Source organism: Lissotriton vulgaris, chromosome 1_1, assembly GCF_964263255.1.
Source record: "Lissotriton vulgaris chromosome 1_1, aLisVul1.2, whole genome shotgun sequence".
Classification (NCBI taxonomy): domain Eukaryota; kingdom Metazoa; phylum Chordata; class Amphibia; order Caudata; family Salamandridae; genus Lissotriton; species Lissotriton vulgaris.
The window spans coordinates 32813361-32839462 of record NC_141685.1 but is presented as its reverse complement, the minus strand read 5'-3'; the positions used below and the strand labels follow the sequence as shown (position 1 = coordinate 32839462).

The window sequence follows — 26102 nt, the reverse complement described above, 5'->3', positions numbered from 1 at the left end:
CTCGTTTTGTGGAGGGGGCACCCCAACATAAACTGATCTCTTAAGCGCTCCTCTAAAGCTGCACCAACATTGCAAGGTAGTTATGTACTGTTCCACCAACTCATCCTGCCTTTGCATTCTTCTCCCGAAGTGATATCGTTCAAGGACAGTACTCACTTTGGGGAGGTAGTACAAGGAAGTACCACAGACACAAGCATAATGTGTGAAAACCTTCTTCCACTTCAGCCACGAGAGAGGAGGAACTCCTGGAGATGTCAAAAAGAAGGGAGGGGCTTTGACATTTTGTATTATGTATGTACTATGGGCCTTATTTATGAGAAGTGACGCACCGCTGGTGAAAGTGGCGATGCATCACTTCTCAGTGCGCCCTCCTTGTGACATGATTGATACGGCATATTTACTGTATGACGCATCATGTCGCAAAGAGTTACAGATACGTCAGTATTTCTGACGGATCTGTATGGCGCAAAAGTGACGCATTGCTGGAGTGTGTCACAAAAGTGACGCAACTCCAGCAATGTTTCACTTCGTAAATATGCCGCAACATTGCACATCTTTAACGCCACTGGTGCGTCACAAAAAGTGGCGCACCGGTGGTGCAAAAGTGATGCAGGGGCTCATAAAAGACCCCCTCTGTTTTGACCTAGTTACTACTTAAGGGTGATCTTCAGTGATCTGCTTACAGTGCGCAATATCCACAAATATTATAAGCTGTGCGCATCAGCGAAATTGCGTGAAACTTCAGCAGTTAAAATTTAGGCCAACAGTCCCAAAATTTTATTTGCTGTGGGCATCAGCGGAACCATCAGCCCGATTACTGATGGCACATATTTATGCAGGGAGGAGTCACTTTAGTCTGGTGCTCAATTACATGTGTAGATGTGAGTCTGGTGGTGCCAGAAAACTGAAAGGCACATATTTGTTTACATACAATTTCATGTATGTCTGATTCATTATTCCTATTACAGCGCCTTCTACCTTGAGAAGGCCCATCCTAGACCAGTATGTGGACAAAACCCATGCCGACAAATCAAGGACAAAGGGATTGGGACATGGTCTAGGGACACTAACAACAAATCCTACATCAAACCTCACGTTTAACTGATGGAGCGCTATGAGCGACCTGAAGCGCAATACTGAGAAAAAGTAACCTGGAGAATTGCTGCAAATTCAAGTAAATTAAAAAAAACTAATAAAGAACTACATAATCACAACTGTGTGACCCGGAAGGCGATTATTTCTCAACATAGCCCTTCTTTTCGATCACCTTACAGTGCTCAAATTATCATCCGCGCTAGAAGAAATGGGAGTCTGGGGTGTCTCGTCACAGAAGCTCATTTACATACAAAGGGGGTGACAGCCTGTTCACAACGCACAGCACAACTTGTTTACGTACAATGCTTGTACACAGAACAGGGTAAAGTCATGTTTTTTTTTCATTTTCTTTAATATATCCTGCACCTCGCTCTCTTCTTCTCTTTCTCTCATTTTATCATAAATTACTCAATTTCACTATTGCTTTATCAGCACGGCAAAAGTCAGGGGTGGGTAGCCACAGTTTAAGGGGTCCCCCCACTATTATCTAGAAACGGGACTCAGTTTCACCTAGATCCTTAGTTTGCAACTGGTAATTGTTACTTTGTGCCCCAGCACTGCAGACACAGGCCTCTGAGTGTTTGTGTGAGTGGTGCAAGAGAGGAACAGAGAACTTGACAAAATTAGCCCTTCTATTGCTTAATATATTGTAAATGTGAAACAGTTTGGGGCTTAGGGGCTGGATAAAGAATAACGTCAGGAAACAAACGCAAATTAAAAGTACATTTTATTTATTCGCTGAAAACTGTTTAAAAATGTAATTTCCAAGTTCCACCTCTCTGTTTAAAAATATTTACACTTTCAGTCAATTCAGAGTTTAGTTACAAACTGATAGTGGGAAAAACATATGATGTATAAAAACTATAACCGAAAAATTATTTTTACATTATTTTATATTTCTTGTTTTGAAACTGAGTCTGCTGCTTACAGTGGCTCAATTCTGGTAAAAAGTAGAGTTTGGCGAGTCACAAAATGAATAGGGAGAGCCAAGTCGGAGAGGAGCCACGGGTCGCACTTAGTAATAAGGCCTGAGTCACGAGCTGATCCATCAACCGATAACAGTGTGTAAAAGATGCAGCAAACGTTACTTAAAAACAAGGTATGTGCTCTTTTCTATCTGAAAATAGGTTATTTCTTGAACACCTGTGCTTCGCGTTAGTTTATTACATATACTGCAGTGGCATTTGTTAATAGTAATACATACATTTTACCAATGAAGCTTCCATCTCCAGAGCTCTGACAACATGTCCACTCTGGGTGTGTTGGGTTTATACGTTTTATCACTAATCCGACAAGTTAGCTGAAAATACCCCTGTTAGTCCCAGTATTGTTCAGTGTTGCTTTTACAGGTAGTGTGGTCTGGTGCGATTGAATGTTTTTCTTTGTATCTCTTCTTCACCAACTAAAAATCAAGAATTTTTCTTTTCTTTTAATCCACATTGTGCTTGTCTCCCACTGTGTATCCTGGTACATCATGTCACTTTTCTATGTGTACGGAAGTGAACAATCACTGGAAACAAACAATTTTATAACTCTGCAAACACTGTTATCTGTTTTTCTTCTTTACTGCTTGTCGGGTCTTCTATCATCTGGTGTTTCAAAGTCCCACATAATTTGAATTTTATCTTTTTCCGTAATTCATTCCTCTCACAATAACTGCACTGTTCTGCTCTTGTCTATTGTATTGTATATTGTATATTGGATTTATATAGCTCTTATCACCCAGGGGTCTCTAAGCGCTTGCCTTGGGAACCCGTCCTGTCTTTTCCCTGTGAGATAGCCCCTACAGGGCATCCCCAAGGTGAAAGCCAGGCATCCCACCGTGGGGGGCCGTTGTGGAGATTAAGCAAGCTTAATGCCCAGAGTTGCAGAGTGTGAACCCATGATTAGGTCAGGCACCGAAGCGAGAATTATCGAGTCCATGGACATTTGAGCTCAAGACCCTGCCGCGTCGGGAATTGAACCCTGGTCCCGGGTCTGACCTCTGCTTCAGGGTCTGCCTGCTCTAACCAGTGAGCCACACTTCTCCAGATGGGTCAATATTATTTTTGATGTTCTTAAATTCTTTTTGGAATCTCTGCAGCATCTCTAGCATTATTTCCATGTGAGTTAAATGAAGGAGTGTATTCACTGAGGGCTGTGTGGGATCGAAAATTGACAAAAGCCCTTCTCACTTTCAGTGCCATTCTATGTTTTCCCCCTGTGTGTGTGTTCGCTGATGACTTTGAAGGTGTGATAACCGACTAAAGCACTTTGCACATTCACTGCACTTGAATGGTTTTTCCCCTGTGTGTGTTCGATTATGACGTTGAAGTTCTGATAACTGTCTAAAGCACTTTGCACATTCACTGCACTTGAATGGTTTTTCCCCTGTGTGTGTTCGCTGATGACTTTGAAGGTGTGATAACCGACTAAAGCACTTTGCACATTCACTGCACTTGAATGGTTTTTCCCCTGTGTGTGTTCGATTATGACGTTGAAGTTCTGATAACTGGCTAAAGCACTTTGCACATTCACTGCACTTGAATGGTTTTTCCCCTGTGTGTGTTCGATTATGACGTTGAAGGTCTGATAACTGGCTAAAGCACTTTGCACATTCACTGCACTTGAATGGTTTTTCCCCTGTGTGTGTTCGCTGATGTCTTTGAAGGTGTGATAATTGACTAAAGCTCTTCACACATTCACTGCACTTGAATGGTTTTTCCCCTGTGTGTGTTCGATTATGACGTTGAAGGTGTGATAACCGACTAAAGCACTCTGCACATTCACTGCACTTGAATGGTTTTTCCCCTGTGTGTGTTCGCTGATGTCTTTGAAGGTGTGATAACCGACTAAAGCACTCTGCGCATTCACTGCAATTGAATGGTTTTTCCCCTGTGTGTGTTCGCTGATGTCCTTGAAGGTGTGATAACCGACTAAAGCACTTTGCACATTCACTGCACTTGAATGGTTTTTCCCCTGTGTGTGTTCGCTGATGTCTTTGAAGGTGTGATAACAGACTAAAGCACTTTGCACATTCACTGCACTTGAATGGATTTTCTCCTGTTTGAGTTCGCTGATGATACCTTAATGAAGACGAGACGCGAAAACTACTGTCACATTCACTACAATGATAGAGTTTTTCCCCCGTGGGTGTTCGCTGATGTCTTTGAAGGCGTGATAACCGACTAAAGCTCTTCACACATTCACTGCATTTAAAAGGCTTTTCCCCTGTGTGTGCATGCTGATGACTTTGAAGGTATGATAACTGACTAAAGCACTTTTCACATTCATTGCACTTGAATGGCTTTTCTCCTGCGTGTGTTCTCTGATGTTTTCGAAGGCTTGATAACTCACTAAAGCACTTTGCACATTCACTACACTTGAATGGTTTTTCCCCTGTGTGTATTCGCTGATGTCTTTGTAGCTCTGATAATCGACTAAAACACTTCGCACATTCACTGCACTTGAATGGTTTTTGTCCTGTGTACGTGTGCTGATGAAACTTGAGTAGTGATGACAAACTAAAGCTCGTGCTGCATGTGTAGGATTCTTCTTTCTTGGTTAGTGTCTCTTGGTCGAGTATATATTTGTCTACATCCCATGACTGCATTTCCTGAGGGGCCAACATGGCTGATAAAACACTTGTGTTTTTCTCACACATTTAATATGTGTGCGTATTTCACATGTTTGATTTCTGTTTTAACAATAAAATACAATAGCCACCAAATATTTGCCACACTCCTAATACGTAAAATGTGTCTTTGGAGGCGATTGGGCCTTTAGATTGGATTATGGCTATGCACGCTTGTAGGTAAAGATGTATCTTCCTACTGGACGGTGCAAATTGGGACAGTCTGTTGTATTATAGATACAAGAACTCCTCTTTCCTTTACCCGTCAATTGTCTGGCTCCGCTCTGTTGTGCTCTTCTCTGGTTACTGTGGTTTAGCCAGAAAGAGTTTACAATTCTCCTAGAGCACGGAATGCTGGCTTTTCATCATTTTAGAAAACAGAGCACTGTGGTAATCACATCATACCGATCCCATGATCAAAGCTGGTGTTAGGCACTTGTTTATACAGGAGGCGGTTTGTTATTGTTGTTGCCTTAATTTTCCTAAGGTCATTTCTTCGTCTTGTAGCGTGGAGGTGCACAGCTCAGACTCTTACAATCACTGAACTGCCCTTGATGCTTCATCCAGGATCTTTCAGTTTGTGTGCAGGTTCCTCTGTCACCGACTGTGCTGAATACTGTAGCTCATTATTTCTGCTATGATTGAAGATTCACAGCATTCGCTTCATTATTGATGGTCAATTCATACAGTCAAGGCTTGTTTTCTGTTGGATGTAAAGATACTTAAAATTACTAAATTGAAACATAATGGAATGAGAATTCACAATGTTTAACTGGTTGTAAAAGACATTTCAGGGGAGATTTACCAAACCTCCACGCAATGCAGCGCAGCCCTCCCCCTGCGAGGCTGCGCTGCGTGGCGCAACAAGGAGGGAGCAGGAGAGCACCATATTTTCAAAGATATGGCTCTCTCCTTCCCTTTCCCTTGCGTCGGCACTGATTACAGCGGCACTGCATCAAACACACACCTTAGCACCAGAGCGCTAGGGTGTGTGTGTGTGAGTCCAGCATCGGTTTTGTACAGGAAGGACACCCTTCCTGTACAAATTACTATGTCAGACATGAGGGAAGGCTTTTCCTAATTTTTATGCGTGGTGCACAGTGCACCACGCATGCAAAGTCAGAAAAGGAAGGAGAAATTAAATAATTTCTCCTTTCTTGTGTCTAGTTTAAAAGGGTGCAGTTTTCTCACGCTAAACTCAATCTACTGATTTTGGTAAAATGGGTTTAGCATGAGAAATCTTGGGTGGTTGCACGGGAACGCCCAAGCACCCCCCTTGGCAGGCCCCAATGTGTGAAGTAATGTGAAGCAGTTCTATGCGCTACTTCACATTACTTTTAAATTATTTCCAGCTCTAAAAAAGTTTAGCGCTGGAAAGTTAATTAGGAAAAAAAGATTTTGCGCTGTTTTGTGCCACTTTTATTATGCAAATACGGCGCAAAATATTAGTATATCTCCCTCTTCTTCTTTACCGCCTTTAAAAATTAGCAAGAAATATTTCATCATACACAGATATTTAACTAAAGGTTCTGTTGATCAGGTGATATCTTATTAATGTCTGAAAAGGAGGTGATTTAACAGTGTTCACAGAGTAACTGAGCAAAGTAAGGGCGCTCACGGAGCACCCAAGTGCTAGAGGTATAGCTTAAGATAGACGCATATAGTCAAGATTTCATTTAAACAACAATAGAGTTTAGAAAAAGAGATGGATCAGGCTGGGCTGCAGAATTTTCAGTAATTCTTCATGAAGTATACAACAAAAGTAACTCCATTCACACACTTCTTCTCGTTTCTTTCCTATTTACTTAAGATCCTCTCAAATACCAACTCCTGTCTGTACTCGCTGTTCATAAGTCACCTTTGACACTTTCAACAGCTCCCTTGGTTCAAGCATTACTGGTTTCTTCTAACCTGGAAGATTGGAACATTATTGTAGTTTGAGGGCGGTTTCCTATCGCCATAACATCTGTCCATCTCCCTGAAACTAGTGCAGCTTACAGAGCCTGGTTCTGGCCCTGAAAGACAACTTTAAAAAGCAAGTCTTTAGTTCTTCCTAAAGTAAATAAAGTTCTGTAATATGCCGCTCCTTCCAGGGCTTTTATGTAAAACAGAGCGAGGGGTTCACTGTAAGGCACTTCCTTTACATTATAAGCGCAGATAAGACAAACAAACGTTGATTCATATAATTTAATATTTAACGATATCAGTAATTTAGTACTTATGGAGAACCCATCACAACCAATAATTTACCTGACATATCCATGCAGCAGATGTGGGCATATTACTCTTTTCCCCCCTTTTCCACCATTACATGGCATCTGGCATGATGTTGTCAGTTTGGGGCCCAGGATGCCACTTGGTGACTGGATGGTCATTTGGCAGAGCGGGGGGAGGTGTCAGTTATCCACAGGTGATGCAGCATTTCTACCTTTCCATATTTCTCATTTTCTAGTTTATCTCATTTCCTGTCCTTCGGTCCCTCTACTGCCCTCTGGCTGCTCACTCACTCTGTAGGGTTCATCAGAAGTCAGATAACGGCCTGATACTCACTAAGTATGGGCGTATTTTGCTAATCTGCGGTCCGTAAATTCGTGCAAAATCGCAAAAAAGTCTGCGAATTCGCGGATTTTCCCGCGAAATCGCAGATTTTTGGGCGATTTCCAAGCAACTCAACTGGAGTACTTTCTACTGGCTAATCAGTAAGTGCTACCTCGTTGGGTAAATGTATAATGCTTTTCCTACACTGCAGCTGCGTAAAGGGCTAGAAGATTTGTCTCCACTGACCATGTGTGCCTGTAACTTTGCCACCGCGCCAAAAGGCGCAGAGGTCCCTTGAGTGAGCTGTCCATCATAGTTGGGAAAGGGCGAGAAGACGTTTGATACCGCTAGTGTGTTGTGCGGGGCTTCTATGCGTGTCAACATGCCTCTTGTGTATAAAGGTTCAGAGAGCGAGCAATGCAGCAGGTGAGGAGAAAGCAGCCTCCTGGTCACAGGAACTACACGGGATTGTGCTCGAGAAACTCATGGATTAAAAGACCTCCCTCGAGAATTACTGCTAATTTTCGACGGCAGATATGGGATTAAAGCACACTTGCCCAGCCTCGACCGTGCTCACTAATGTTTTAGACTGATTAAAAGTTACTGAATTTGAGCTTCAACTCGGGCACCTGCTTTATTTATATCTGTAAGTGCTTCCTGTTGAGGTTTAATTTTTGTGACAGGAGCTTCGTGCCAGAATGAATCCTGCCCTGTATAGTTATCCACAAAGATGCCACCGTTTTGTGCAATACCTCTACTCAACTGGAGTACTTTCTACTGGCTAATCAGTAAGCGCTACCTCGTTGTGTAAATTATAGTGCTTTTCCTACACTGCAGCTGCGTAAAGGGCAAGAAGATTTGTCTCCACTGACCATGTGTGCCTGTAACTTGCCACCGCGCCAAAATGCGCTGAGGTCCCTTGAGTGAGCTGTCCATCATAGTTGGGATTGGGAAAGGGCGGGAAGACACTTGATACCGCTAGTGTGTGGTACGGGGCTTCTATGCCTGTTCACATGCCTCTTTTGTATAAAGGGTCAGAGAGCAAGCAGGGCAGCAGGTGAGGAGAAAGCAGCCTCCTGGTCACAGGAACGGGGATTGCGCTCGAGAAACTCAGGGACACAAAGACCTCCCTCAGGTATTACATCTAATATTCGACGGCAGATATGGGGTTAAAGCACACTTGCCCAGCCTCGACCGTGCTCACTAATGCTTTTGGGCTGATTAAAACGTTACTGAATTTGAGCTTCAACTCGGGCACCTGCTTTATTTATATCTTTAAGTGCTTCCTGTTGAGGTTTAATTTTTGTGACAGGAGCCTTGTGCCAGAATGAATCCTGCCCTGCATAGTTATCCACGAAGATGCCACTGTTTTGTGCAATGCCTCTTCTCAACTGGAGTACTTTCTACTGGCTAATCCAGTAAGTGCTACCTCGTTGGGTAAATGATAGTGCTTTTCCTACACTGCAGCTGCGTAGGGCCAGAAGATTTGTCTCCACTGACCATGTGACCCTGTAACTTTGCCACAGCGCCAAAAGGCGCCGGGGTCCCTTGAGTGAGCTGTCCATCATAGTTGGGAAAGGGCGGGAAGACGTTTGATACCACTAGTGTGTGGTGCGGGGCTTCTATGCGTGTCAACATGCCTCGTGTATAAAGGGTCAGAGAGAGAGCAGGGCAGCAGTTGAGGAGAAAGCAGCCTCCTGGTCACAGGAACGGGGATTGCGCTCGAGAAACTCAGGGATGCAAAGACCTCCCTCAGGTATTAAAGATAATTTTCGATGGCAGATATGGGGTTAAAGCACACTTGCCCAGCCTCGACCGTGCTCACTAATGTTTTGGGCTGATTAAAACGTTACTAAATTTGAGCTTCAACTCGGGCACCTGCTTTATTTATATCTGGAAGTGCTTCCTGTTGAGGTTTAATTTTTGGCCCACAGGAAGCACTTACAGAGTTAAGGCAGGTGCCAGAGTTGAAGCTTACTTTGTAACCATTTTAGAATGGCGCCAGCAGGCACTCTGGCAGCTTGCCGGCGCCATTCTAAAATGGTTACAAAGTTAGCTTCAACTCGACCACCTGCCTTAACTGTGCTTCCTGTGGGCTAAAAAAAAAATCCACCCGCTCGCGAATTCGCAAATTTTTCGACAATTTAACGAGATTTGCGGATTGCAAAATTGCTGAACATTTGCACATTTCGTGAGCGGAGCGGATTTTGTGCCCATACTTAATACTCACAAGGCCGTGGTTCTTACTTCTTCTACAACACTTATTATGGCCTAGTTTGAAGTTTGTCCAACAGATTATTGCCTCAAAACTAGGGGTGGGCGAAGAATTCAGCTCCGCCGGCAGAGCTCGCAAATTTTTGCCCAGAATGCGGAGTTCCAAAAAACTCCATGAAGTAACGCAGAACTGAGTTTTTTTCTCAAGCAGTTCTCCAACCGTAAGGTGGTGAGTGCTTGTGAGAAAATATAATGCACTAGACCTCCTCCTAGCGAGATTTCTCATTGCGGTAGGTCGCGGCAGGTCACGACCACTCGAGTGTAGAAATCTGCCACTCTTGTTGATGAAGGTGCCACTCGATTAGAATATCAATTAGAGCGGCAGAAAGCAGCATCGCCCTCTGGCGCAACGCGTAGTGCTGTTCGTGCTGAGTTTACAGTGCACATTAAACTCCTGGCACTACAAATCAGTGAGAGCAGCGCAACTAAACAAACTCTGCCACTAGCGGAAGTCTGCAGAGTGCTGCGGAGTTTCCCTGGCACTTCGTGGAATTCTGCGGAGTAAAACTCTGCAAACGACGCCAAGGCATTATCAAAACGTCACAGATATCCTGCCTGCCTTATTATAATTGCCACAGGATGTAATGCATTCCTAATGGGGCGGGCAGGATACCTGTCACGTTTTTGTTGGAATAAACCATCATCTGAAATCTAAATCAGGCCTTTGATGTACATTGCGTCCAGTGTGGCTAGCTGGGCTTGACGGATCTTGTGGTTTGTGGGTCTCTCACTGCTTTGAGGTCATCGCCAGGCAGACCTTCTGTCAGCTGTGCCCTGAGCAGATCTTCCTTTCTAGGCTGGACTTCTGTCAGCTGTGCCTTGTGCAAATCTTCCTTCCAGTCAGGACCTCTGTCAGTTGCGCCTTTTGCAGATCTTCCTTTCTAGGCAGGACTTCTGTCACCTGTGCCTTGTGCATATCTTCCTTCCAGGCTGGACTTCTGTCAGCTGCGCTTTGTGCAGATCTTCCTTCCAGGCAGGACCTCTGTCAGCTGTGCCTTGTGCAGATCTTCCTTCCAGGCAGGACCTCTGTCAGTTGCACCTTTTGCAGATCTTCCTTTCTAGGCGGGACTTCTGTCAGCTGCGCTTTGTGCATATCTTCCTTCCAGGCAGGACCTCTGTCAGCTGTGCCTTGTGCAGATCTTCCTTCCAGGCAGGACTTCTGTCAGCTGCGCTTTGTGCAGATCTTCCTTCCAAGCAGGACTTCTGTCAGCTGCGCCTTGTGCAGATCTTCCTTCCAGGTAGGAGTTCTGTCAGCTGCGCCTTGTGCAGATCTTCCTTCCAGGCAGGACTTCTGTCAGCTGCGCTTTGCGCAGATCTTCCTTCCAGGCAGGACTTCTGTCAGCTGCGCCTTGTGCAGATCTTCCTTCCAGGTAGGAGTTCTGTCAGCTGCGCCTTGTGCAGATCTTCCTTCCAGGTAGGAGTTCTGTCAGCTGTGCCTTGTGCAGATCTTCCTTCCAGGCAGGACTTCTTTCAGCTGCGCTTTGTGCAGATCTTCCTTCCAGGCAGGACTTCTGTCAGCTGCGCCTTGTGCAGATCTTCCTTCCAGGCTGGACTTCTGTCAGTCGTACTTTGTGCAGACCTTCCTTCCAGGGTGGACTTCTGTCGCTTGCACCTTGTGCAGATCTTCCTTCCAGGCAGGACTTCTGTCAGCTGCACCTTGTGTGAATCTGCTTTCCAGACAATGGCTTATTTCCTCAAGGATCAGTTCAAAGGTCGGGAGAGGTAGAACTGGTCTAGGTCATCTTCTTTATTGCAGTTCAACTGGTCAAGCCACAGAGCTCGCGCTCTGAGACGAAGGAGAGTCTGGATTTCTGAGCTCTGTGAAACATTAAGACAGTTCTACTGCATCCAGCACATACTACAAGACTCCAAGAGTCAACGCGACAAGTGCTGCTCCAAGGTTTAATTCAACCAATGTATCTGAACATCCCCTGGCAAATGTCAACTAGAGAATAAACATCCTGCCTGCACCAGCAGAGTGCAGAAAGCTTTTCAAGCGCCTAGAGGTATATGGACTTTCTCTATCTGTCGAAGACGTTAAACCTTGGTACCATCGATCCCCTTCGGATAAGGTCCCCCATTTTGTTATCAGAATGTAACTCATCCTGCGCAGACACAAACCCTCTAGTCCGTATTGCATGAAGCTGGGTGGTTCTCACCCAAAAGAGGGCCCTCCACAAATTGCTGGCATTTCTTACACCCCCTGGACAGCTGTGGCAACACACTGACTAACTGCACCCCCTCAAGGATCACCATTCCATTTGCCAGGATAAAGACTCAGATCTTTCAACCTTCTCTGTTACCGTCTTTGGAACGGCCCGTCTCTGGGATTCGTGGAAGCTCCATACTCAGTGAGCTCAGAGTTGCCTTGTAAAACCATCTCATGAGAGTGGCAATAAAGAACATTAAGTGACATGCACTGCACAGACATGTAAATAAATCTACCATTATCATTCCGTGAACCATTGTCCTACTGCTGTTGTTTTGACATGGATGTTTTGCTGTCTATCACAGCAGCTTCTTCATTTAAAATCTTTCTCATCAGTTTCTTTTCCATCATACCTATTTTCCTATGTACTGTTTCTGACCCTACAACTTCAGACATGTTGTGCTGTCTGTTGCTTCATAAATGGGAAGTAGATTGCTACTGCTGTAGTGTAGTTCCTATATTCCCAATAGGCTCTGTGCATTTAAATAATATTTCCTATAGATTAGATGTAGGACTGAGGTCGACTAGGTCTCTTTCAAATATATTAGATTTAATTGAGAGTGTCAGCTAGCTCAGAGGTCACTAGAAACTTTCTCGAATTCACAAGAAGGGATTAGTTTCTGACAACCGCATAAACATGACAACTTGGTTTCCCAAGAATAACAAACATATCTCTAGAGTAGCGGAAACAATAGATACATATTTCACTCAGTCAATCGTGCATGCTTCGTTTCAACAGAGTTTGTAGGGAAATAGAGAGACGGGCATTTTCAATCAAAAGGTTTATTGAACAGTCTTCTTTCTCATACAAGAGAAGTGAACTGCTACAATCGTTAAGCAGACTGCAAAGTATAATGCGTACAGCGAGAATAGTATTATAAAATAATACTGTAAGAGCATTGTATGTAAATGTGTAAATGTAAATGTGGCGTGTAGGAAGGTACATCCTGACTATGGTTGCCCCCAACTTTTTGCCCTGTGTTTTAGCTGGTTTTGGACATAGTCGACCTGGGATCCTGCCAATCAGGACCCCAGGCCTACTGCTCTCTCTTTAAAATGGATTCCATGTACCCTAGGTACATTTCCAATTGGTACTGGGCCACCTTATCAGACCCTGTAACTCAGGGCATAGGTGTACCCAGGGCTGCCAGGGGCTGCAGCATGTATTATGCCACCCCTGGCTGGCCTCCTAAATTTGACACAACTGGCTGCATGACAGCTGGGGCAAAGTCGTGTAATCACCCTTTGCTGTAGGTGTAGTATACCTATACCTAACCCTAAAATGGACACACAGATTCCTATCTGTCACTCCTATGGCAGGCCTTGACAATCCTGAAGGCAGAGTGCTTGGAATCGTGTGAGATGGTGCTCTGGCATGAGCTGAGCCTGTCTGCAGCTTGCGGAACCAAGTCCTAATAGCTGTTCCATGATATCGCATACCATATACTCTTAAGTGCATTATAATCCTCGCGGTTAAATGCTAACTTTGGTATTGCTTTATCAAAACATGTCGAGTAAGGTGTCATACGAATTGGAATACTAACCCCTCGCCAATTCTGGCGACGGGGTTAGCATTCACCCTTCTAGAGGGATACGACATGTATGTAACTGTGAACCCCGGTTAAAGTTAACTAAAGCCTCAGCTCCACAAAATGGATGCTGCCACCACAGACACGAGTCCGACCCCCTGTAGCTGGGAGTCCTTCCAGCAAGGGGAGCCTGGACAAAGGGTTTCCTGTCAGGGGCGGTGCTAGCACCGTCCCAGACATGGTTTTGTGTATCCTGGGTAGGCAGGGCTTTACAGGAAGGTGACTGCTGAGTGGCACCCCGGTGCTCCCTACGCATAGGCCGGTCTGAACCAGTTCCAGGGGCACACCAGCCCCTGGCCTGGGGAAGTCCGGCATGGCTGAGGGGTGTAACCACCCCCCACCTAGTCCCACCCATAGGCAGGACCTAGTCACCGGGTCAGCCCCCTTTGTTAGTATAAAGATGGGAGCGGGCCCCCTGTGCAAATTAGATCATCTTTGGAATCAAGACACGACTTTCTTCGAAAGGACTTCACGATTTCTTCTTCAAGATTCTCCCTTGTGGCTAAGGAGTAGTCACCCTGCATCAAGCGGGCACCATCCTAAAGAACACTGCGGTCTGCTGCAAGTCCTTCATCACGAATCCGACGACCCAGCTCGACGAGACCCGGCTTCCCTGGCACCTCTGACCTCTACTCACCTCTACAGCCAAGCTGAGAACCGTGAGTGCGACGAGACCTCGAGGGACCGACGATCGCCAAGACTGCACGACATCTTTACTGCAAGCCCACCGTGTCCTCCACGGGTGAGTGCTTTGGGGTCCGAGAAGCCCCGACCCTGCGCAGCTCCAGCACCCAAGATCAGCCTCCCTGCATCTCCACGATCTGCGTGGGGCCCTTCTGCTGTTTGCTGTGCACCGCGTTGTTTGGCTACTAGCCGGCTGGCTTGTGGCCTTCTGAACGACGCCCGACGACATCACTGCTGCTGGTCTGGTTGCCCCAGACTGGCCCTTGCTTCCTTCTTCAAGAGAGGCACCCCGGACCCTCCTGGTCCACTCCAGACGCCATTTTAGGTCCACCGCGTGGGCTTGAATTTGCCAAGGCTTTGTTGCCCAATCCTGGGTCCAGCGACGCCGACAGCTTCTATCTTCGTGGGACAGCTCGATCCTCCTTCCTGGTCGCCGACAACGCCTCCTGGTCCGTGAGATCTCCGAGCTCAGCGTCACCCACACGCCTTGTCGAGGTGGCTACCATCCGGTGCCCTCCTGGTGCCCACTGACTACTGGCTAGTAGTCTCGAACTTGGTCCCCTCTGCTTTCAGGTGTCATCTTCCATCGATCCAGGCTTGGATCCACCGAACTTTCTTCACTGGTCGCCTGCCAGCAACTTCTTTCTTCCAGGCTCCTGGTCCGTCAACGAGGATTCCCGACGTCTTTTGAGTCCTATGCAGCTGCAGCCCCTGGGCTAGGTAACTTCGGCATTTCGGTGCCCCAGCATAGCCTCACTATCCAAGGGTCAGAATCTACTTTCGTTTTCTCCCTACCAGGTCGGGTTCGCCCGAGAACACTAACTTTGCAATTCCTAGCTACCATAGACTTTGTCCCGCATCTCGCGTGAGAGTGCACACACTGCACCCGAGTCCCCTGGGTCTCCTAGAAGTAATCTAACGATTCTATAGTCAAGTCCTAGCGATTCCAAAGGCTATTAGTACTGTACTTACCTGCTAGTAATTTCGCATTCCACTTTTCAAGTATATGGTTTTCCGTGCCCCTCGGGCATTTGTATATACTGTGCTAACTTAAGTATTTTTGTAAGAGTTTTGGTTTGTGCTTAGCACCCTGTCCTCATAAAGAGTACAGGGCTGTTGTGATCCTTAATAAATAACTGTTTATTTTCATAACACTTGTGTGGTGTCCTTTCACTTGGTGTTCAAGGGGTATATGTGGTATAACAGCTGGCTTAACACGCCCTCTCGAGTCTTTAGCCTTAGACTGCTCGTATCCACGCTACTAGGATAGCTGGTCTATAAGGTTGACTTACAACCAATCATCAATAGGGGTTGCTGGACTGATACATAGTGTTCACTAGAATAGTGACCACTGCATATCAGGCCACCTTCTCACATGGCGTATTTGTATAGCGCGAACAGTGACCCGGAGGCATCCCGGCGCTTGTACTCCTACCACAAGGGAACCCCTCCTGGCTTTTCCTTGTGGGGTGTCCACTCCTGGGCATCCCATGGTGAAACCAGGCATCCCTTGTGTATCAGGGGGCCTTTGTGGAGACTAAGCAAGCTATTGCCCAGAGTTGCAGCGTGGGACCCATGCTTAGAATCGGCACTGAGGCGAGAATATCCGGTCAGAGGAATTTAAGCTCGAAACCCGCCGAGGCGGGAATCGAACCCTGGTCCCTGGCCAGCATTCTGCATCAAGGTCTGCAGCTCTAAGCATTGAGCCACACTTCTCTGGTTTCTAAGCCATATAAAAATACATACATAAATACATAGGCTAAAATACTCAACTGATGCTTCTAAAATACGCCTACCCTGATGTACTTAACCTAAGTCTAGTTCAAGGGAAGAAGTAAGTATTGTGTAGAATAGGTTTAGATTTCTTTGCCAAGAATCTATCGAAGATTTCTCTAGGTTCTAATCAGCTCCATACCTTAGTTAGAATGAAGGAGGTCTGGTATCTCTGTCTCGGGACTCGATTTCCCAACACCCCACAAGGGGAGCTTGGAAACACTGGAGCTGGATTCTCGGTAGGAGAAGAGACAGCTTCCTGATCAGTGCGTCAACTGGAGGGTCGGCTTCCGTCAGCACTTGCTTTAGCGAGCTCTGTCGGGCAAGTAGATAGTCGAACTGCTCCGAACCACTGTGTCTTGCTAGAGCAAGTGGAGGTATATTTATACCTCGAAGGTGTCTAGGAATGCCATAGTTTGACAAAAAGTCGGGCATAATAATGTTAGGAAAGAACCCCTAGGGAATAGTTGTTCTTTGCAAAGTACATGGGTTCTTGGACAAATCAATATTTGAGCATGGGGAAGTTCCCTAACTGCTTAAGTCGATTTTCCAAGAAATCGTTGTGACGTTTGTAGGTTGTGCGGTTTTAGGTTTAAACCTATAATAACTGATAAAACCCATTGAAAGAAAAATAGCCCTAACCAGTGAAAACATATAAACACTGAAAAAACACCTGCATAACCACAAACTAAATGCCATTCAAAGAAAGGAAAAATAAAGGGAAAGAGTCATTTTGTTCTTACTGAAGGGGTCAATAAAATGTAACTTTGTTATACAAGCTAGCAGTAAGAAAGCCTGGCTAACATTATTCTGCTTGAGTTTTGTTCTTTAGGGATGCCACTAAAATATTTTTTCTTCTTCCTTTTGCTTTTTTCAGTTTTACGGCCTTTGGTCTAAAGATGCAGGGTTTAGGTTTACGTTTTAGGTTTAGTTTAATTATTTTATAAACTGTAGAGAATCAGGACATATCAAACTCACATTTGATATTTTGGCTGCATTTTATTCTTTCACGGATAGGTAAAATGGCTAGTTTCATAAAAATCTTTCCTAATATGTGTCATCACATTCACCCACAGAGAATGGGTAAAAACCCTTAATACATCAGACCATAGTTTCTAGTGGGTCAGTATTGATAGTAGGTGAATTGCCAACACCTCATGCTTCAAACATTAAATGCAGATATAGTGACAAGTATATATATCACCAAGCATCTGGGATAGTGGTGCAAACGTGACACCAGACTTTTGGAAAACATGGAACGCAGTGTCACTTATGCTCTGCAAAAAGGTTCTTTCCAAGTTCAACAAAGATTGGAGTGATATTGTTTGTACTTGCAGTGATTCAGCTACGTATATAAAAAATTTGTGTGATGACCTGTCAAAATTGATACCCGAGCTGAAGTGAATCCCTGAAGGAGATCCTTGCCACTTGTTAGATGGTATGCTGAAAGCATCTTTACAATCTTCCGAGTTAATGAGGGATGCTATTGACTTTTTAGTTCATTCTGGTGCACTGTTTTCTTATGCCCAGGAACTAAAATGCAAATATTTATCATTTCGTGCATTATGTGGCATCAAAGAAAGAGTCATCCCAACTGTGCCCCTTAGCTGAAGGGGCTATGAATGCTGAGAGGGCCTTTTCACAGAAGTTTACATGGGAAGGAAAGCGCGAGCGCACATGACCAAAGACTCACTGAAGAAGTATTGTATGGTGTACTACAATAAGATTAATTTGGAAAAATCTCTTTGGACCACATATACACTATACGTACACTGTCTATATACCATGTTCTTTCAGTGCAGAAACCAAGCAATGATAAAAGCAAAACGTTCCATAAACACCGGAAAAACACTTTTTCTGTTGTTTTTAGTGGCGTGAAAATGTGTAACCACTGATAACAACTGTTTTTTAAGATATTGAAAACACTGAAAAAACCCCACCAGAATGTACCAAAAATAGAAACTGAAAACAGGACAGCCTAGACGTTTGGTACGGGTGGAAGTAGCCATGCCTGTATTTGGTCTGCATGGGATATGTCTAAATAAGTACTTGATTTCTATGCCTATATAAGGGCAGCGTGAATCATACCTATATAAGGGCATGAATCGGGAAAATTCACTCAGAGCCTAAAACGCCACACAACACTGCAGGAGGAGGGCAGTGTCCTTGCAGTCAGATGCACTTGATTGGGATAAAAGGTACCATGTTTGTTAGAAAAGCTGCAACTATTAAAATAATAACATACCAAAAGCAGCACATATAATGCAATACCAGACCAGGTACTAGAAAAACGTGACGCAAACAATGCAATAACACAGGCCAGGTGTTGTGACAACCTGACGCAAACAATGCAATAATACAGACCAGGCACTAGAAGAATCTAATGCAAACAATGCAATAATACAGGCCGGGCACTAGACGCAAACAATGCAATAACACAGGCCAGGCAGTAGGACTGATGCAAACAATGCAATAACACAGGCCGTGCACTAGATGCAAACAATGCAATAACACGGGACAGGCACCAAGAGAATCCTATGCAAACAATGCAATAACACAGGCCAGGCTCTAGAAGAATCTGATGCAAACAATGCAATAAAACAGGCCTGGGTAGAAGTGTTCTGCTTAATTCAGATACTCTGTCCATCACCACCCCCTTTTTGAATCGTTTTGGCCACCACGAGTGTGGAAGGGTATGCTCGGATGTGAGTCCCTTGCTCACTGCACCATCAGGATTCAAGCAAGCCGGGCCGAAGACGGCTGTAATACCAGAAACCGGTCCCCGGAAGCTTGCGTCCTTTCCAGTAAAGAATTGGCTTGGTAGTTTGGTCTGCCCTGTTCCCATGATGCACTGGGCAAGGGACAGACTAATTTGCACGTAGCTAGGTTCTGAACTGGGATGGTGCAGTGAGCTAAAAAACGGTGATGGATCAAGCCCTGATCTGTTGACTGGGTAAGAGTGTTCTGCTTAATTAGATACTCTGTCCATCACCACCCCCTTTTTGAATCGTTCTGGCCACCACGAGTGTGGAAGGGTATGCTCAGATGTGAGTCCCTTGCTCACTGCACCATCAGGATTCAAGCAAGCCGGGCCGAAGACAGCTGTAATGCCAGAAACCGGTCCCCGGAAGCTTGCGTCCTTTCCAGTAAAGAATTGGCTTGGTAGTTTGGTCTGCCCTGTTCCCATGATGCACTGGGCCAGGGACAGACTAATTTGCATGTAGCCAGGTTCTGAACTGGGGTGGTGCAGTAAGCTAAAAAACGGTGATGGATCAAGCCCTGATCTGTTGACTGGGTAGGAGTGTTCTGCTTAATTCAGATACTCTGTCCATCACCACCCCCTTTTTGAATCATAATACAGACCAGGCACTAGAAGAATCTAATGCAAACAATGCAATAATACAGGCCGGGCACTAGACGCAAACAATGCAATAACACAGGCCAGGCAGTAGGATTGATGCAAACAATGCAATAACACAGGCCGCGCACTAGATGCAAACAATGCAATAACACGGGACAGGCACCAAGAGAATCCTATGCAAACAATGCAATAACACAGGCCAGGCTCTAGAAGAATCTGATGCAAACAATGCAATAACACATGCCAGGCACTAGGAGAATCTGATGCAAACAATGCAATAACACGGGCCAGGCACCAAGATAATCTGATGCAAACAATGCAATAACACAGGCCAGGCACGAGGTGAATCTGATGCAAACAATGCAATAACACAGGCCAGGCACGAGGAGAATCTGATGCAAACAATGCAATAACACAGGCCAGGCACTGAGAGAATCTGATGCAAACAATGCAATAACACAGAACAGGCACTATGAGAATCTGAATGCAAACAATGCAATAACACAGACCAGGTACTAGGAGAATCTGATGCAAACAATGCAATAACACGGGCCGTGCACTAGATGCCAACAATGCAATAACACAGGCCAGGCAGTAGGGTTGAAGCAAATAAGGCAATAACACGGGTGAGGCACTAGGAGAATCGGACGCAAACAATGCAATAACATGGGCCAGGCAATAAGGTTGAAGCAAATACTACAAAAACATGGGTAAGGGACTAGAAGAATATGGTGGACACAATGCAATATCACAGGCCAGGCACTAGGAGAATCTGATGCAAACAATGCAATAACACGGGCCAAGCAGCAGGAAAATCTGACTCAAACAATGCAATAACACAGGCCAGGCACTAGGATTGATGCAAACAATGCAATAACACGGGCGAGGCACCAGAAAAATCTGATGCAAACAATGCAATAACACAGGCCAGGCACCAAGAGAATCTGATGCAAACAGTTCAATAACACAGATCAGGTACTAGGAGAATCTGATGCAAACAATGCAATAACACGGACCGTGCACTAGATGCAAACAATGCAGTAACACGGGCCAGGCACCAAGAGAATCTGATGCAAACAATGCAATAACACAGGCTAGGCACTAGAAGAATCTGATGTAAACAATGGAATAACACGGGCCAGGCACCAAGATAATCTGATCCAAACACTGCAATAACACAGGCCAGGCACTGGAAGAATCTGACTCAAACAATGCAATAACACAGAACAGGCACTATGAGAATCTGATGCAAACAGTGCAATAACACAGACCAGGTACTAGAATCTGATGCAAACAATGCAATAACATGGGCCAGGCAGTAGGGTTGAAGCAAATAGGCAATAACACGGGTGAGGCACTAGGAGAATCTGACGCAAACAATGCAATAACATGGGCCAGGCATTAAGGTTGAAGTAAATACTACAAAAACATGGGAAAGGGACTAGAAGAATCCGGTGGACACAATGCAATATCACAGGTCAGGCACTAGGAGAATCTGATGCATACAATGCAATAACACAGGCTAGGCACCAAGATAATCTGATGCAAACAATCCAATAACACAGGCCAGGCACGAGGAGAATCTGAAGCAAACAATGCAATAACACAGTCCAGGCACGAGGAGAATCTGATGCAAACAATGCAATAACACAGGCCAGGCACGAGGAGAATCTGAAGCAAACAATCCAATACCACAGTCCAGGCACGAGGAGAATCTGAAGCAAACAATCCAATAACACAGTCCAGGCACTAGGTAAATCTGACACAAACACTGCAATAACACAGTCCAGGCACAAGGAAAATCTGATTTAAACAATGCAATAACACAGGCCAGGCACGAGGAGAATCTGAAGCAAACAATGCAATAACACGGGCAAGGCGCTAGGAGAATCTGATGCAGGTGAGAATGTAATACCTGGCGTGATCTAGTGTACTGTGTGGACAAGAGGGTGGGAGGGAAAAGACTAGTTTCATATGGACTGAAACATGGCAAAATGAGCAATATTTTAAGGAAGTATTACCATATAGTAAATCATGCAGAGTCCGTTTTTTTGTTTTTGGGCCAGGTATGGGATATTACGTACTAAGGGGTGTCAGAGAGATTATAATCTTCCCTTCAAGGGTCATCTGCTTTACAAAGAATTTCAATATGAGGAGTGACTCTAAAAAGCAGCAACGGGGCAAGCAGTGAGAGGAGAGGATGCAGATTGTCACTAACGTTATGGAACAGCACACAACTTTAGAGGCTACTTAGATACAAGGGCGACACCTAAAATGGGCTCTGCACCTCACATGAATCCAGAACACGAAAGCGCCTTTACACACAGACCAATCATCCTAGGAGGGGCCGAGGGGAGACATAACGTCTAATCCCGGCTTTACCACTTTACCTAAAGATGCTGGAAATAAACACCAAATGTTACTTCTCGACAGGGCCACTATACAGGTTCTTATTCTGGGATTGTAGTCCCTCTGCCTCTCCCTCACAATCTCCACCACCCTACATGTGGTTTATTGCACTAGGAAATTGTGTAACCAGGAGACTACGTGTTTAACCCTGACCTACAATTTGTAAAATAGTGAGCTTCAGGAGTTACTAAGTACATTTATGCCTCGCCCCCCATTTATGTCCAAGATCGGGGTATTTACAACCATCCTAAAGTTGTAAGTAAAACTGTGCTTTTAAAAATGGGCCCAGACTGTGGTGATGTGTCTTTAACTAAAGATTCCTTCCAGCGACTCCTGGAATGTTGTTGTTGATGCGTCGCCAGGAGTGTTGTTGATGCGTTGCCAGGAGTGTTGTTGTAAATGTAAAATGTAAATTGATACTTGTATAGCGCTCTACTCACCCGCAAGGGTCTCAAGGCGCTTGTACGAATACTGCTGTGGAACCCATCCTGGCTTTCCCTGTGAGGTGCCCACTCCTGGGCACCCCCAAGGTGGAGGCCAGGCATCCTTAGCGTTGTGGGGGCCGGTGTGGAGATTAAGCAAGCTATTGCCCAGAGTTGCAGAGTGGAACTCCATGATTGTAATAGGCACTGAGGCGAGAATTATCAGGTTCGTGGAATTTGTGAGCCCAAGACCCGCCGTGGCGGGGAATTGAACCCTGGCATCCTCTTGTTGATGCATTGACTTGAGTGTTCCCGACAGTTACATTCCTGGTGCAGTTGGGTGTGTGGTGAATAAATCTTACCCTTAGCCTACCGATGACACGAGAGTTTGATTACCACATAGACATTGCCTCTGGTGGGGGGAGGGGTACACAGTGCCCACTCTCATGGACTATTCACCAGAATGTAACGTGGCCAAGTAATAACCTTTGGAAAAAGTAGTTCTGTGTTCATCAGACTTAAACTGTTTAGTACTAGGCAAATCCTCCTCTTTCTGTGCCTCTGTCTCCTTATCTGACAATGTATGTACCTAGAAGAAGGCTGGATGGAAGAAATAAACATGAAAGGCACGTTCCCAGCTCAAACCACCAGCATGGAATTCATTCACTCGTTCAGAGCTGCTTAACTGCAGGTCTCCGCACTTCATATCAGCATCTCTAAAGGCAAACACTGTCGAAGCAAAGGGAGGGGGAGAGCCCTATGATCCTCTAGAGCCTAGGCCGCTCACTAGAAAACAACGACGAAGGACAGGATAGGACGCTAATAGGATAAACCGATCCAACTCAAATATGAGGTCAACGTATTATTTATCGCCTTAATGGTGCAAAAGTCACTCTGGAATGAAATCAATACTATTCGAATAATCAATGTTTGATTAAGAATAGAGGCATTGCTGTGCTGCAATAAAAGAAATCAGCGGCAACAATAGCTATTCTCACAACAAAGTGTACTTATTTCAAGTTTGGTTTGCATATTTTACAAGAAGGGGATAAAGGGACAACTGATAGACAACATTATAAAGTTTACCGACTTGCTTTATAAAGGTTACTGGTACTTTTAGAACCACACAAAGGTTAAGGAAAAGCAGAAGTATCAAGTTAGAGAGTGTATCCGCAATGATGAACAATAACCCCTTATTAATAGTGACCACGTAAGAACCGTTTCCACGTAGGAGCGCCTAATTACAAAAGACCTGCTAATACGGTGAACGACTACAGTGACTATGACATTGGTCTATCAAAACATTTGAATTCTGCGTTTGTTCTTTTCATTAGGTGTTGATCCTGGAAGATATAGGCTGATGGGTTTCGGGCTTGTGCTTTATGCACGCTTCAGGAATTTGCAGAACGAATGTCACCCAAACATCGCACCATTTGAGGAGGCCATTGGGGTGAGAGTTGGTCGCTTAAAATGAAGCGCCATTATAAAAGAACTGTTCGAAGAAGCACTGGGGTTACCAGCTTCTCAAAAGGGCATGTCCTCTGTTTAGATAGCGGTCTAGAGGGCCAGAGACCTGGGTGGGGCCATCAATGTAAGCAATTGCCCGGAACCGCCATGGCTAACTTGTAACTCCTGGGTCAGTTTGCTTGTTTGGTGGCTGCAAAGAATCGTAGTATGCTGATATGATTGGGTTGCTAACACGATCCACAAACTGGCATGTGGACACTCACTTCGGGATCCTTGCTGCCTGGCAGCTCCTGCCACCCAACGAGCAGGACTTTTATAGCTGAGATGTGTGCGCCCAACCAGGCTGTTTCAGTTGTGCTGGCATCACCGAGCTGCACTAGGTGAGTGCAGACAATGGAGCAGACCACCTGAGGGCGCGACAAACCTGGAGGTTCACGGTGACAAAGAGTAATTCTTTTTAAGATTACTGTGAGGGTGTTACCAGTACTTCTTTAATGCAGTATTTTCATGGAAACCTTAAAAAAAGGTTAACACTAGCTACAGTATGATTGCGGTAACTAAACATGTAACATCTGATAGCACAGTAAGAATTTACACTTTTTCTCTTTTTACAAATTAGGCTCGACTGATCTTATACTCTGTACAGCCCATCCTATAATTTGTGTAGCCTATTTTATATTTAGTTTAATTCTTTCTTTAAACTATTGGCTTTCCTATTCAAAGTGCTGTCTCTCACGGGCAGACGTCACAGCACTGTAAAAATATACAAGCCACTATTCCCTAGTGCACCAACCAGGATTCAAATTAGCGACCCTCCAGTTTGAGACGAAGACATCAGAAATTATAACACTAAGCCCAGTGCCCCAGGCGATCTGAATGGAGTCTGAGTTGAGCCCATTTACGTAAACGCAGGCCATAGGCTGTGTGCCCAGCAGCTTCATACGTGATCTCAAACTCCCTGACATACCAAGCCGCCTAAACGTCTCGATCATAAAAGGCTACTCCAGGGAGTCAAACGCCTTATCGGCATCAGCTGACTTCATGTTTGGGTTTACATAATGCAGCACTGCGAATACTGCGAATACCGTCCGTAGATGAACCGCTGTGGATTTATGTGGGACAAATCCCAACTCTACAGGGGAGACTATTTTCTCTAGTAGGAGGGATAGCCGAGTCGCATCACCTCAGGCAGGAATTTATTATCGCTGTTACGCAGTGGCAGAGGGCGATTAGATGTACACTTACAGGGTCTTTTCCAGGCTTAGAGGGCACTGATATGACTGCATCACTTATAGATGCCAGCGACACACCGCCCTTCAATGCCTCGGCATAGACCTCCTGGATAGGCCGCACCTCGACTGCACCCCCAGCCCAGGACAGGCCTCAACTCCTCTGCATCCCCTGAACAGGTCTCACCTCCTCAGCACAGTACAGGCCTCACCTCTTCTGCACCCCCTGGACAGGTGTCAGGGTGCAGAAAAAAGGAATCAAAGCTCTTCTTTGTCTCGTAGTATCTGCCATTGAACCGGCATTGCAAAGATCACCCGCTCGCAAAATGTCGTGGGTGATTATAGCACGGAACCGGGCATTCTCCTCTGTACTACCAACAGGGAGGACCGCGGTGGAAGTTGCCGGTCTAGTCCTCAGTTCCTGGACACAGGTGTGAGGTCTAGACCAGCTGTGAAGTGCGCCGGTTGATTTTAGAATGAGGCTCTTCACCAACGGATTTTCAGAGATTAGTCACGTTCTTTCTGTAGTCTATTTAGATAGAAAGAGTGCAATTTTGTGCCAGGCTTAGGTGCAGGTTAGAGCACTTCGGTCCGTCGGTTAGTTAGTTCGGTAATTTAGAGCTAGAGAGAAATACCAATTTAAAGTAAATATGAAAAAATAAATATAAAGAGAAGAATTAATACTTTACCCATTGAATACTTCAGTTCCTGATTTCTTCGTTGCTTGGTTGACGGCGGATGCTCCAGAAGGTTTCTAAGGGAGAAGTAAGGAGAATTCAGAAGATAAGAAAGTAAGGCAGAGAGTGAATGAACGAATGAGTGAAAAAGAATAAATGAATTCACAGAGTTAAAGGGTGCTACAATGTTGTTTATAATGCAGGTTACCAAAGAATAAAATACTTATATTGAAGAATAGATGAGGAGTAAAAGCCATAGGCACTCTGGGGAAGGAAATACAGAGAGAGAGAGAGAGAGAGAGAGAGAGAGAGAGAGAGTAAGAAAGTGGAGAAGGAATTGAAGGAAATTAGTAATGGTGTGCTTTTCTGGTGCATCGATTTCCACTCATGCTTGAAGAGAGCAGCGCGAGCAAGGTGCTGGGCGGCGTGTTGTGGAAAGCCTCATTTTAAAAACTGCTTTGTGTTTATTTTTTACGTGTACTGTGACTTTGACAACTCCAGTAGCGTGTGCAATTTTAAAAAACTTATTTTCTGGCGGGAGCATGTAATTTCATCTGCGGGGATACATACACTGTTAGGCTGGTTGTACGAGCTTTCTGGCCCCTTGTAGTGTCCCGGTCCGTCCCCTTTCCGCCACGGCTTTTGTGTGCCGCTTGAGCGGAGGGATGCGACTCCTCCCACCCACAGCATACAGCCTTTAAAAGGTGCCTTCAATCCCGCCACGCTTGGTGAGAGCAGTACGAGCAAGGCGCTGGGCGGCGT

General features: G+C 45.2%; 2 protein-coding genes across 2 annotated transcripts in view; one reads left to right on the top strand and one right to left on the bottom strand.

Annotated features, from left to right (window-relative positions):
* Positions 1-26102, top strand: part of LOC147737064 (uncharacterized) — a 398800-nt gene that overhangs the window by 111334 nt on the left and 261364 nt on the right. The gene's annotated exons all lie outside the window — the stretch shown is intronic.
* Positions 1828-25418, bottom strand: LOC147737065 (uncharacterized). Its single transcript, XM_086961787.1, has 2 exons — positions 25353-25418; positions 1828-5411 (listed from the first exon to the last, which is right to left on the bottom strand). The coding sequence occupies exon 2, from the start codon at positions 4736-4738 to the stop codon at positions 3272-3274; it is 1467 nt and encodes a 488-aa protein (XP_086817913.1). The 5' UTR covers positions 4739-5411; positions 25353-25418; the 3' UTR covers positions 1828-3271.

Excerpts from the sequence above, each read along its gene's own strand:
- LOC147737065 (XM_086961787.1), bottom strand. The coding sequence starts at position 4,738 with ATGTGTGAGAAAAACACAAGTGTTTTATCAGCCATGTTGGCCCCTCAG.